The 12,500-nt window shown below is 57.0% G+C and overlaps 1 protein-coding gene across 4 annotated transcripts in view; it reads left to right on the top strand.

The window, feature by feature from the left end:
• Positions 1-12,500, top strand: part of CTBP2 (C-terminal binding protein 2) — a 131,991-nt gene extending 119,491 nt beyond the window's left edge. For all 4 annotated transcript variants that reach the window (XM_062001882.1, XM_062001881.1, XM_062001883.1 and 1 more), the window contains 8 exons: positions 2,661-2,815; positions 3,721-3,865; positions 6,410-6,616; positions 7,415-7,629; positions 7,985-8,115; positions 8,836-8,963; positions 9,560-9,677; positions 10,965-12,500. In XM_062001882.1, coding sequence (XP_061857866.1) covers positions 2,661-2,815; positions 3,721-3,865; positions 6,410-6,616; positions 7,415-7,629; positions 7,985-8,115; positions 8,836-8,963; positions 9,560-9,677; positions 10,965-11,145 — 1,280 coding nt within the window. In that variant the 3' untranslated portion in view covers positions 11,146-12,500. The remainder of the gene's footprint in view (positions 1-2,660; positions 2,816-3,720; positions 3,866-6,409; positions 6,617-7,414; positions 7,630-7,984; positions 8,116-8,835; positions 8,964-9,559; positions 9,678-10,964) is intronic.

The following is a 12,500-nucleotide window of genomic DNA, read 5'->3' as shown; positions in this document are numbered from 1 at the left end:
TCCTCAGCAAGCTCTGCCCGCCACGCCGGGCGCCTGAGAACGCCTAAAGCCTGGCGCACCGAGCAATACTTGTCCCAACTTCGCGAGAGCGGCCGCGGGTCCGTGGGCGCAACGGGCTGGAGGTGACGGGGGGAGGCCGTGGGGAGGGAGAGCTGCTGCCACGGCCTCCCCAGAGAGCTGGCACGCTGCCTCCTGCCCACGGCACGCCGGCTCGCTGCCGGGGCCCAGGGTTCCGCAGCCAGCCCCGGGCCTGGCGCTGCCCGGCAGAGCAAAGGGTTAACACTGCCGTGGGTTGTCAGGATTTAGCGGGGGAGTCTCTGGCTGTTTAATTACTTTCTGATCCGGGCATACCTCACGGTTAATGGAGCGGTGGCACGCAGAGCAACGTGCTGCGGGAGCCGGGCTAAGAGGAGAAGCAGGCTGAGCGCAGCTCGGTTTTGTCAGCCCGGCCGGTTCGGTTTGGATGTGTTTCTGCAGGAGCCGGCGTGGTGAGGGATAGACACAGGGCAGTGCAGAGGCAAAGGAGAGGGGCAGCAGAGCGAAGTGCACGCGGCTGGAGTTCAGAGCTGCCAATGGCTTGTATTAAGACGTGGTTTCCATACGTTGTGCCCTTCATCTCGTATTGATTTGCTGCAAAACTTTCCTTGTCAAGCTGAAGTAAATCCTCTTGTCGAGGCAGGAGAAGTGAGAGGCATTCCTCTGGCTACCTCGCCAGCGCTCACCCTCGGCAACTGCACTGGTGTGCGCGGGTGAGGTGCCTGAGAAGCCTGTGTCATCATGCACAGTCACATCCCTAATCCCAACCAAAGACACAGATGCTGCTTCCAAAACAATCCAAAAAAAGCTGTGTTTCCTTTGCTTTTTAAAGAAGCTTATGTAAGGGCAGCAGAATAAACCCCTTATTTTGGGGCTCAGATTAAATGTCCAAGTTTCAGATGCACCGTGGTTTCATCTGCCACGTGCCACGCTCACAGGGAGCCACGGCCAGCCTCTGTGTGCCTGCTGCTCTGCCTGAGGATGCTCCTGCTCCCCAGCAAGCACCAAGCTCAGCTTGCCCAGGCAGGGCCTCCATCCAGCTGCACGGCGTGGGCACAGGGATGGCGGCTGCTGCATCACTTCCCTTTTATTGACAGCTGGGGTGTGAGGCTGGTAGGTGATGCTCTGAGCCTGGGATATCATACATGGCAGGAAGTGTTTAAGTCAGTGTTATAATTCACCCCCTTGTTAACCCGAGCAAACAGCTTGGCTCTGGGGCAGTGCTGCACAGAGGGATCGTGGAAGCGCTCGCAGATTTGTGTGGTTTTATTCTCCCTTATCTGCTTATGGCAAGCTTCTTTCTGTTATCCACATCGTCTCGGCACTCTCCCCTGCACACTGACACAGTTGCACTTCCATCTGGATGAAATCCATAGAAACATAATGTATTACTTCCAGTCCATGCTAATGGAGAGCTCAGCAGGCAGAACAGAGAGAAGGAATCTACTCCACAGACGTTCATGTGTAACGCTGAAAGTGCTCAGCCAGCTCTGATGGGTTGGTTGGCTCTTAGAGCAGATTGAGTAGAACAGGAACAGAGAGCCGCTAAACTCTGTTAGACCTGCCTGTTTCCATGGGGTTGTTTTTTCCCATGTAAAATCAGTGTAACTATGTGCAGTGCCACCTTTGCTGAACAGCAGGGTCGATCCCTGCTCCTGGGGCTGGCATGTACACATCAGCTGCTGGAGATCTTGCTAATACTGTAGCCAACAGCACACAAAAAGTTCCACTTAAGCACACAGAGAAACTTGTTTGGTGCTGAGGTGAGGGAGCCCTGGCCCAGGCTGCCCAGGGCGGGTGTGGAGGCTCCTTCTCGGGAGGTTTCCAAACCCAACTGGGCACGTTCCTGTGCCCCCTGAGCGAGGGGAACCTGCTTTAGCAGGGGCTGGGCTGGATGAGCTCTGCAGGACTCTTCCCACCCCCAGCATTCTGTTGTTCTGTCATTCTTTCCCTCATTGTCATTTTTCTGGCATGTGGGGCTGCAGGAATGTGGTTCCTGGTGCTGTGCAAGGGCAAATAAAGGAGCCTCCTGCCCTCGGTCTGACTTAGTGCCAGAGACAATAGCATTTGTTCTGTAATGCTCCATGGGAGATGCATCACCCCCCAACATACCCCAAACCGACTGCACAGAGTTCCCTTAGCCAAGCCCAGCTTGTCCAGCTCACCAGCATCAGCGGTTTCACTGCAAGTGAGTAGTGATGTCTCTTGGGAGTTTTCTTTCTGAGGTGGTCAAAATGGTAAAGTCATTCTGTAAAAAGCAGACCAGGCACCAGTGTAGGTCTGTGCAATGAAATACCCGCCTTCCTGCGGCCAGGGGAAAGAATTACCCCTGGCTTCTAAGATACTGAATACTGAAAGGGTGGAAGTGGCTGGCAGCCCTGGGCCTGTGTTGTATTGGCATAGCAGAGACACTTCCCATAAAGTCCCAGGTGGATGAAACGGGGTTGTCCAGCCCTGTCTGAGGAGTGACCCGTGCTGAGTTTCCTCTCCAGCCAGGGCCAAACCGCAGCTGTACTCCCAGGGACAAAACTGGACCTTGTGCTAAGCTGTAAAACCTTGTGCTAAGCTGCAAAACTGTGCTAAGCTGTAACCCCCTGTGTAAGCTGCAGCCCCTCTTTCTGCAGGTATCCGGCCGCAGATCATGAACGGCCCCATGCACCCCCGGCCCCTGGTGGCACTGCTGGACGGCAGGGACTGCACCGTGGAGATGCCCATCCTCAAGGACCTGGCCACGGTCGCCTTCTGTGATGCACAATCAACTCAGGAGATTCACGAGAAGGTGAGGAGCGTGGGGCATCCCTTCACATCCCTTCTGTTACCTCAGTACTATGAAGCCCTCTGCCCCCCGGCAGCTCTGCAGCGGTGAGTGGGTGAGGTTTGGGCAGCACACAGACAGCTGCTTGCAGTGGGGATGGGTGTCTGTGCTTGGAAGCTCAGCTGCTTGTAGATACTCCCTTTTCAATTACTCTTCCTGCACATTTGGGTAACACAAATGAGGTTTGAAGCGATGAGGAATCAATTCCAGCATCTGGGAAAGAGAACTACAGGCAGCATCAGTGCTGATCTTACACTTGTGTACTAAATGCAGGGAAAGGAGAGTGGAGTTTTCTGTGAGACATTGATAGATGAGCCGGTCTTGGAGTATGTGGATGTGTCTTGGGTTCCCAGAGCTTATGGTGAGCATGAATGAAGGGTTGAATCTTCACTGAAGGGAAGGAAGTACAGCCTGATGTGACTGCACGGCCTCACACACATCTTTGGAGATGCTCTTGAAGGCATCCAGAAAAGGTTAATATGAACAGTGCCACAGGTACCTGAACTTCCAACACGCAGAAAGGAGGCCGAGGAGTCAGGAGTGACAGCCAGCCACGTTCAGAAACAAGAGCTGCTGCTGACAAACCTCATTCCTGTTAAAAGCAGAGGTACTGCCAGCTGGAAGCAGAGGGATTAGCAGATAACCACTGGAAAGGGGGCCACGTGAGCCACAGGCCATCTCCAGACACAGTATCATCATTTTCAGACATCCATCCAGCCCATTCCCTCGGGGCACGGCCTCGGGGTCCGGTTGTGGTGACGGCTGGAGGCGCCGTGCGGTCACAGCACCCCGTGTGCCGCTGCTGAGTGGGGAGCTGCGGGTGTCCCGCGGCCGTGCCGCTGCCTCCTGACGCCGGTGTCGTGCTGCAGGTGCTGAACGAGGCGGTGGGGGCCATGATGTACCACACCATCACGCTGACACGGGAGGACCTGGAGAAGTTCAAGGCCTTGCGGGTCATTGTTCGAATAGGCAGCGGCTACGACAACATCGACATCAAAGCTGCGGGGGAGCTCGGTAGGTCTCAGCCCCAAACCCTCATCCCTCCCAGCTCCTTCCCAGCCCTGCACATCAGCACAGGGACCTGCTGCTTCCCACGGGAGCTGCAGGCAGGGGCTGACCCAGCCCCTAAACCTTACAGGTGTGGTTCACATGTGTTTGCATGTAGGGGATACTGTGACAGGCCAACTTGCCCGTGAAGGACATACGGTTAGTGCTGCTTTAGGCAGCCTTTAGGCTCGTACTGTGGTCACACTGCCCCACCTGGAGTCCCTTGTTGCTACACTCTCCCCAGTTCCAGGTGTCCCCTTGTACCAACGGGTGTTTGTGTGACTGCTCTGTGTCTGGCACAGGAGAGCTGATGTAGCTCGAGACAGATTGGAGGAAGGGTGTTTTGTTGTGTTTTGTCCAGCCAGATGAGTCTCGTGACCTGACGTGGTTCCTGGAGCCGTGCCCACGGCACTGGGAAGGTGGCATGTTGGTCAGGGGGGTGGGAATCACCCGTTGGGTTCTTGCTGCCTCCTTTCCCATCCCATCCAAGGTGCCTCAGGAGCTTGTAAAGACCTTTCCTGTGGGTCCATGGTACATTACAGAGGGTCACGCTGCCAGAAAGCAGCCCCCCAGCCTGGGACGGTGACAGGGCCCATTGGCTGCACATCCCCCCCCGTGAGAGCTTGTGCCCCTGATTTTAGCAGCTGAGCCGCAGCCGGTTTGGCTCCGGCCGTGCCGAGGCTTGGTGTGTCAGGCAGCCCTGCAGTGCTGGTGTTTGGGATATCGTGTATGAAAGGTTATCTGTGGGGAAGTGAAGAATAACAGCCATTACACAGGAGCCATTTTACAGAGATAATTGCGATAAGAGAGTTTCAAATAGTCATTCCTAAAAAAAGCAATTCTCAACACACTGAATTATTCCTTTGATTCTTTTTTTTTCTCTCAAGAGGAGAACAGTGTCTTCTCGGTGTAATGGCTCCTTCATGTTTTTAACTCTCATTGTTATTATCCATTATAACAATGTGCCGAGGCTTCGAGCGTCGAGGAAGGGAAAATGCAACGGATAAAGTAATGGGATACTGCAGCATAATCCTTCTTTTTGTACTTGGCAAATTGGGTGGCCAAATGGTGTGGTTTCGAGTAGAAAATGTAATGACTGCCCACAAATGTAGCGTAAAATATAATTGGTATTGCTTTCCATAAGGTATTTTTTAAACTGTGCAGTCAATAAATGGCCAGTGAACACAGGGTCTGGCCACGGGCCAGCAGCCTCCTGCGGGCCGGGCTGGGGGGCACGGCTGGCACCCCCTGGCACACACTCTCACAACAACATTGCCCACCAGCCGTCTTGTCTCTCCCCTTCCCCCCCTCCATGGAAGAGATGGGGAATGTACAATGAGACAGTGTCGGCTTGAGGAGCTTGTGGGGACAGAGCAGAGGGAGAGGAGGTGGAGAAGAGGTGGGCAGTGTTGCCAGGGGGTGGGGGTCACCCTGCAGGGTCAGATTTGCTCCCAGTTTCTGTAGGTCTTCTAGAGTTTTAAAATCGGAAGGGCAGCTCCTGGGAGCAGGGAGCTTGGCAGGGGGGTGGGAAACAGGGTTTCAATTTCCCCTCACAGTGGAAGGGGATTTTCTGTAATGCTTTATCTCCTACTTTGTGGTTTCTACTCAAAGACCCTAGTCCAGTAAAGCCCCTAAGTACACATCCATCTTTAACTGTCTGTTTAAATCACAGTCTGGTGACCAGCCACGAAGTTAAGCACACCCTTAAACACACCACTGAGCCAGTACCTGACGGGGCAGTGACCAGGGAGGCCTTTTCCATGACCTTCATCATCCTCACAGCCCTGAGCAGAGACACAGTGCTGTAAAACAAACCTTTTATGGCAAAGGAAGCAAAGGTGTGGGATGAGGACCTGCTGTGTGGTGGTGCTGGGCTGGGAGAGCTGCTCTGACATGGCTGTCACCCCATCCTTCTCCAGTTTTGGGCAAGCCTGCAAGTGTTGTGGCAGGAGCGATGGGTTCCTCTGTGGGACTGGGGGTGAGGCTGTGCTGATGGGGTGTGCTGTGGTGGTACTACCACGCCGAGCCTTCCCGTGGGGTGGGCTGTTGTCTGGTTTGGCGCTTGGTGGTGGAAGGGGAAGTTGGCCCTGCCCCACTGACCTGGGTCACCGTCCCGCTCCACTGCACCAAGTTACTGGCCCCTCCACAATTTAAGGGTTGAACAGCCTTCCTGTGGGTAAGGTGTGAGTTCTGCGTGACTGAAGGCACTCTGAAGGCAGATTAAACTAAACAAGAGTAAGACTTTGTACTGCAGCACAATCCTTTGCTGCTGGCGTTACTCCCGTGCAGCCGTCGCACCTGGGATCTGCTTTTGTCCTTACTCCAGAGACAGCCCGGGGCACGGGGCACCCTGAGCAGATCTCAGGCTGCCGCACCTCATCCTTGGCAAACGCGACCCCAGGTGCTCAGAGACGCGTGGGGCTGGCCGGGTGATGCGAGGGGCAGCGCCGTGAGCCCCTGTGCCTGCGGCCTGCCCCGAGCCGAGCCGTGCCTGTGGCGTTGCCTCCGCAGGGATCGCCGTCTGCAACATCCCGTCGGCCGCCGTGGAGGAGACGGCCGACTCCACCGTCTGCCACGTGCTCAACCTGTACCGCCGCAACACGTGGCTGTACCAGGCGCTGCGGGAGGGCACGAGGGTGCAGAGCGTGGAGCAGATCCGGGAGGTGGCCTCGGGGGCCGCCCGCATCCGCGGCGAGACGCTCGGCCTCATCGGCTTCGGTACGTGGGGACGGGGGGCAGCCCGGAGGCCCCACACCACGGGATGGGCCTGAAAGGAGCGAGTTCAAAAGCAGAACCAGCACAGAGGTCGCTGGGGAACACGGAGAGCATCTCATGCTGAGTCAGGCAGCGGAGCTGGGGAAGGGGCTGGAGCACAGGGGTGCTCGGGGGGGGCTGAGGGAATGGGGGTGTTGAGCCTGGAGGAGCCTGAAGGGAGACAGGAGCACTCTCTGCAGCTCCCTGATAGGAGGCTGCAGTGAGCTGGAGGCTGGTCTCTTCTCTCAGGTAATAATAGGACAAGAAGAAATGGGCTCAAGTTGCCCCAGGGCAGGTTGAGATTGGAGATGAGGCAGAGCTGTTTCCCTGAGAGGGGTGTGAGCCCCTGTGCCAGGCTGCCCAGGGAGCTGGGGGAGTGCCCAGCCCTGGAGGGATCCCAAAGCCGTGGAGCTGAGGTGCTGAGGGCCGTGGGTTAGTGGTGGGCTGGGCAGGGTGAGGGGAGGGATTGGACTCCATCTTAAAGGTCTTTTCCAACCAAAATGTTCCTATGGTTGTATGGTTTTTGGGAGAGAGAGCTGTATTTCATGAGCCTAGGCTGAGGCCTTGGAGGAGCAGTGGTGAAACCCAGCGCTGCCCCAGGAGATGCTGCCGTGCTCTCCTAGGCCAGGCAGTGAGGGGCTGTCTGGGGAGCTCAGGGGACCCCCATGGCAGTCCCAGGGCCAGGTGTGGGTCAGGCCATGGGGCAGCTGAGCCGGGGAGGTGAGACTGGGTTAACCTGCCCACTCCTCCCTTTGCACACAGGTCGCACTGCGCAGGCGGTCGCCGTCCGAGCCAAGGCCTTCGGCTTCAACGTCATATTCTATGACCCGTACCTACAGGATGGGATCGAGAGGTCGCTGGGGGTGCAGCGGGTCTACACGCTGCAGGACCTGCTCTACCAGAGCGACTGTGTCTCGTTGCACTGTAACCTGAATGAACACAACCACCACCTCATCAACGACTTCACGATCAAGCAGGTGACTCCAGGCGCGCGGGCAGGGAGCAGGCTCAGCTCCTCCAGGGGCACAGCTCGGCTGTCTGTCAGCCCAGGGGCTCTCTATGGGCACAGCCACAGCGAGCCAGGGCCCTGTGGGCTGTCTCCAAACAGCTGCCTGCACCCCTCTGGCCTCCCGACAGGGCTGGTGTGCCAGCAGCTGAGCAAGCCCCCTGCTCCTGGCGTGCTGCAGCGGCTTTTGCTTGGCAGCAGCGCCCAGAGCTGGGCCTGCCACAGAAGCCCAGCGGGATGGGGATCGTTCTGGGGTGGGCAGCGAGCGCCGGGTCACGGCCCCAGCCCACCCAGCTCAGCCGCTGTGTCTCTCCCCGCCGGCGCAGATGAGGCAGGGAGCGTTCCTGGTGAACACGGCGCGCGGGGGGCTGGTGGACGAGAAGGCCTTAACTCAAGCCCTGAAGGAGGGACGGATACGAGGGGCCGCGCTCGACGTGCACGAGTCGGAACCGTTCAGGTAACGCTCGTGCTTTGCCGTGGGGACACAACCCCCCGGGCACTCATGGGGCTGAGCAACACCCTGAGCTGCACCCAGCACAGGCCAGGCAGGGCCATCAGCATGTGCTTAAAAGCAAAACCCAAACCAAAGTACTCACGAGCGCCCAAGAGCAACTTTGCTCTGTGAGTGAGGGGTGCTTTTGCCCACAGGCTGCTGCTGGCTGGGAAGGGCCAGTGAGGAGGGAGGGCGCAGCTCCTCTCGTGCCAGGCTGGGGGTGGGGGGTAGCACCAGGACTTGTGTTTTCAGAAGCATTTGTTTTTCATAAAGAAGGTGTGCTGCTGCAGAGAGGGAAGCTCCATACCCAGCCCCTCACCCCTGGGCTGGCTGACCTGGGGCCTCTCCCCACGTGCCCACACTGCTGCAGACACCTCCAAGCATGTATTCCCGTGGGAGCATTAAGACCAAGGCCCCAGCAGGTTGGGATTTCAGCCCCATTGGCTCCGTTTTGGAGCACTTGAAGAGTTGTGCCCTGCACAGGAGCTGTGCTTCCTCCCCAGCACCGCTGTGGCAGTTTGGGCTGGCAGGACGCTCCTGTCAGGCAGCCTCCAGCCCAGGTGCCGTGAAGGAGGGTGGTGTAGGGCAGAAGGCAGGCCACAAGCCTCCTGTGCCACTCATAACATGCTTTATTCTCTTTTTAAACATTAATTAATCTTTCTTTCCCCCCCTCCCTGCTCCCAGCTTTGCTCAAGGCCCGTTGAAAGATGCTCCCAATTTAATCTGTACCCCGCACACAGCCTGGTACAGCGAGCAGGCGTCGCTGGAGATGAGGGAAGCCGCTGCCACCGAGATCCGGCGTGCCATCACAGGTACGGGCCCCTCACAGGGACAGACGCTCCCCCTGGGGCCAGGGAAAGGCCTCTCACCCCAGCAAAAGAGCTGAGAAACCAAACTTGAGTTTGCTGTTGCAGCGTTGGGGTTTGGGGTATTTAACTCAATGGGGCCCTGGTGCAGCCTGCCACAGGGACTGTGACAGGGACAAAGAGCGCAGTGACAGTAACTGCTGCCCCTTTTAATGGTGCTTCCCCAAACCATGGTGCAGAACAACCCACCCAGCCCAAACCCACCCCCAAAGCAGCGAGGGCACCTGCGTCCCAATCCTCCCGGCGCGGAGGCTGCTGCGGGCGGCTGCCCCCGGTACTCTCCCGGCCCAGAAACCTGCCCTGCTTGTTGGCTTCATGCCTGGCCAGCCCCTGCTCTGACAGCAGGGAACAGCCTTCCCGAGACACAGCTGGGAGCTGGTCTGCAGCCCTGCACCTCGCTGCAGCCAAAATGCCCTCCCAAAACAGGGCAAAGGGAGGGGTTTATCCCCATCCTTCACGCTAACAAACGCAGCAGAATGAAAACAGAAGTGAACCAGGTTCAGCCCTGCCTGACACGTCCTTACCTTGACCCCCAACTCCAGGCCGCATCCCAGAGAGCCTCCGGAACTGCGTCAATAAGGAATTCTTTGTCACGACGGCCCCGTGGTCAGTAATAGATCAGCAGGCGATTCATCCGGAGCTCAATGGTGCCACGTACAGGTAAAGCGGGAGAAGAGGAGCCCGGCCGCGGCTCCCGCGGGGGTGAGCCCGGGGATGCTGCTGCCAGGGCAGCCCCAAAGCCAAGCCTCCTCCTCGGGCATCCCCTCCGCTGCCCCGGGGCCGCTGGTGCTGCTGGAGCTGAGGGGTTTCTCAGGCCCTCGGTGTGCTCCCTGGGGTGAAAATCCCTGTACAGCTCTGCCCCTGCCCCAGCCTGGCCCCGGCTCAGACTCTCCAGCTCGAGGTCTTCATTTCCACCCCAGTCCCCGGGCTCAGGATCACTCACTGCTGCACGGGGCAGGTGACAGGGGGCACAAGGACTCAGCTGGAGCACAGGCAGCCTTCAGCATGTCAGCGCTTGCCAAAAATACTCTGAGGTACAAAAAAAGCCCCCGTGCGGCACAGCAGGTCATGGGCAGAGGCAGACAGGAGTGCCCTGCTGACGGCAGCCTGCAGCCCTGGGCAGCGAGTGGCAGCGCAGGCACAGCCCTGGTGAGAGCAGGCCCCTGGCCCTGAGGACAAGCCTTGGATCATGGCTTAACCCCTGCAGGGTGCTTCAGCCTTGCTGAGCCCCTGGGGAGCCGCTGCCTCTGTACACTGGGCTCAGCTCACACCTCTCAGGCAGGGGAAACCTCCCTTCTCTCTCCTCGGGGCAGCAGTGGGGAGGTGCAGAGGGTTGAAGCAGGCTCTGCCTGCTCCACAGTCCTCCAGAGCGTTGTGGCCTCATCTGCCCCACAGCCAGCTCAGGACCTTCTCATTTCTCTTTTCTGCACTGTGGTGTCAGTTCTTGGCACCTGTGGCCCTGCTCAGAAAGGCAGAGGGACAGGATCCAGCCCCCTGTTCCAGCTGTGCCCAGGCTCCCCTGGGGCGGCTCATCTTCCCTGGAAGGCAGGGTGGGGGCATAGAGAGGCACACAGGGGGCTGGCTGTGGTGGTGTGGCAGTGTGGGGCCTGTTAGAGCATCCACAGCCATTCCTTACCCCCTTCTCCAGAAAAGCTTCCTGATGGTTGAGCAACGTGTTAGAAGGTGCAGAGCAAAGCGCAGCCCGGGTAGCACAGTGGAGGACGCTTCCCCCCATCACCCCAGCAGCTGCCCTCCTGTTTAACAGCCAGCTAGCCCTTCTAATTTAAGAGCAAAAGCAGCACCAAACCTGGCTCCAGCAGCAGTGGAATCCCCTTGCCCCCTTTGCTGCTGGTTTCCTGCAGAGTCTCTGCCGCAGCCGTGGGGGGGAACCGGCCCCGGGCTGAGCTCTGCTGTGCCCAACCTGCCTCTCCCTGTCCCCTGGCCCAGGTACCCCCCTGGGATGGTGAGTGTGGCCCCAGGGGGCATTCCAGCAGCGATGGAGGGCATCCTGCCTGGAGGCATCCCCGTCACTCACACCCTCCCCACCGTGGCACACCCGTCCCAGGCGCCGTCTCCCAACCAGCCCACCAAACACGGCGACAACAGGGAACACCCCAACGAGCAATAGCAGAGAATCTCAACCCCCTTCTATACACTTGGGACCAAGAGACATTGGAAAAGAAGTTATACATGAACTGAAAAAGGATTGAAAAAAGCAAGGCAAGCAGCATTTGTAGGAGATTCGTACGGTTGGACTTGGACAGACGCATCATTGGTGTTCCAGTGTCATCCCACGGCCAAGGCCGCCCAGGCTGCGGAGAAGCGCTGAAGGAGGCAGCTGCTTACTGAAAACGAGGATGTGACGAGACATTCATGAGCAACTTCTGGTAGTGTGTGTTAAGTTTCCTTCATCTGTGCATCAAATCACCCCAGTCAAGATGTTGTTTCCCCTCGGTTCCTGGGGAAGGACGGGGCTGCTGCACCTGTGGGCGAAGCGCTGCCTCCCGCCCTGCTGACAGAGTGAACCTGGGACCGCACCAGCAGCCCACGGGGTGGCTGCAGCCCTTTCCTGACCCTGGGTCTGGGTCTCTTCTGATGGGAGGCACCAGTTCTGGCTTAGAAGAAGATAACACCAACGCTCCTCGTTGCAGTCTCCCAGGGCCAGTGACGTGTGAACACAAGCTCTGCTGCCGGGGTTAAGCTGTAGCCAGCCATCCCAGCCGGGATCCGGGGGCTGGGGAGGGCACAAAGGGCCCGGCTCCTCCCTGCCCCAGTACACTGAATAAAGTAGCTGTGCATTCACCTCCACCCTGCAATGATGCAAGAGAGAAAAAGACCAAAAAAAGTTTAAAAAAGGTAAAAAAGAAGGAAAAAGAAGAAGTATGAAGTTTCACACACTATTTGTACTCAAATATATTTTCTCAGTTTTAAATCTGCAGCTATTTTATCAAGCAGGAAAGAGAGAAGTCTTGAGCTGGAAAGGGTTCAAGAATAATGTTGCATTTCCTTATGTCTCAGGAAACACTTTTTATGGTAAACTTGTCAGACTGTCTATGAACAAACCCCACTTTTTTTAGCCGTTGATAAAAGAAAAAAGAAGTCTCCTTTTCTTCACGTGCTATTTTATACAAGAACACTTCAGAAACGTGTTATTAGCTGTGACTGATTTTAACAGATCCTGTTAGATTTGTATCAACTAGTTACATGTTATATTCATAGTCTTTTGTGAATCATCATGAGCCTTTTTTGTTTGGGGAGAGAGGGCCTGTTTGGAGCCTTTGTATGGGTACCTTCCTGTTTCTGTGACAAACAAACACAAGAGAGAAAAAGCTGTCCCAACCAGACAAAACAAAAAGCAACCACCCCACGGCTATCAGCAGTATGTTTTGTTTTAGTGTGTTACCGTTCCTGTATTTGTTTATGTAAAGGTGGACATTTAGAGTTCAGTGCGGTTTTCAATAAAAAGTGATACAGTTTCTGTAA

The sequence above is a fragment of the Colius striatus genome, chromosome 8 (genome assembly GCF_028858725.1).
Source record: "Colius striatus isolate bColStr4 chromosome 8, bColStr4.1.hap1, whole genome shotgun sequence".
NCBI classification, from domain to species: Eukaryota; Metazoa; Chordata; class Aves; order Coliiformes; family Coliidae; genus Colius; species Colius striatus.
This window is presented reverse-complemented; position numbering and strand designations above follow the sequence as displayed.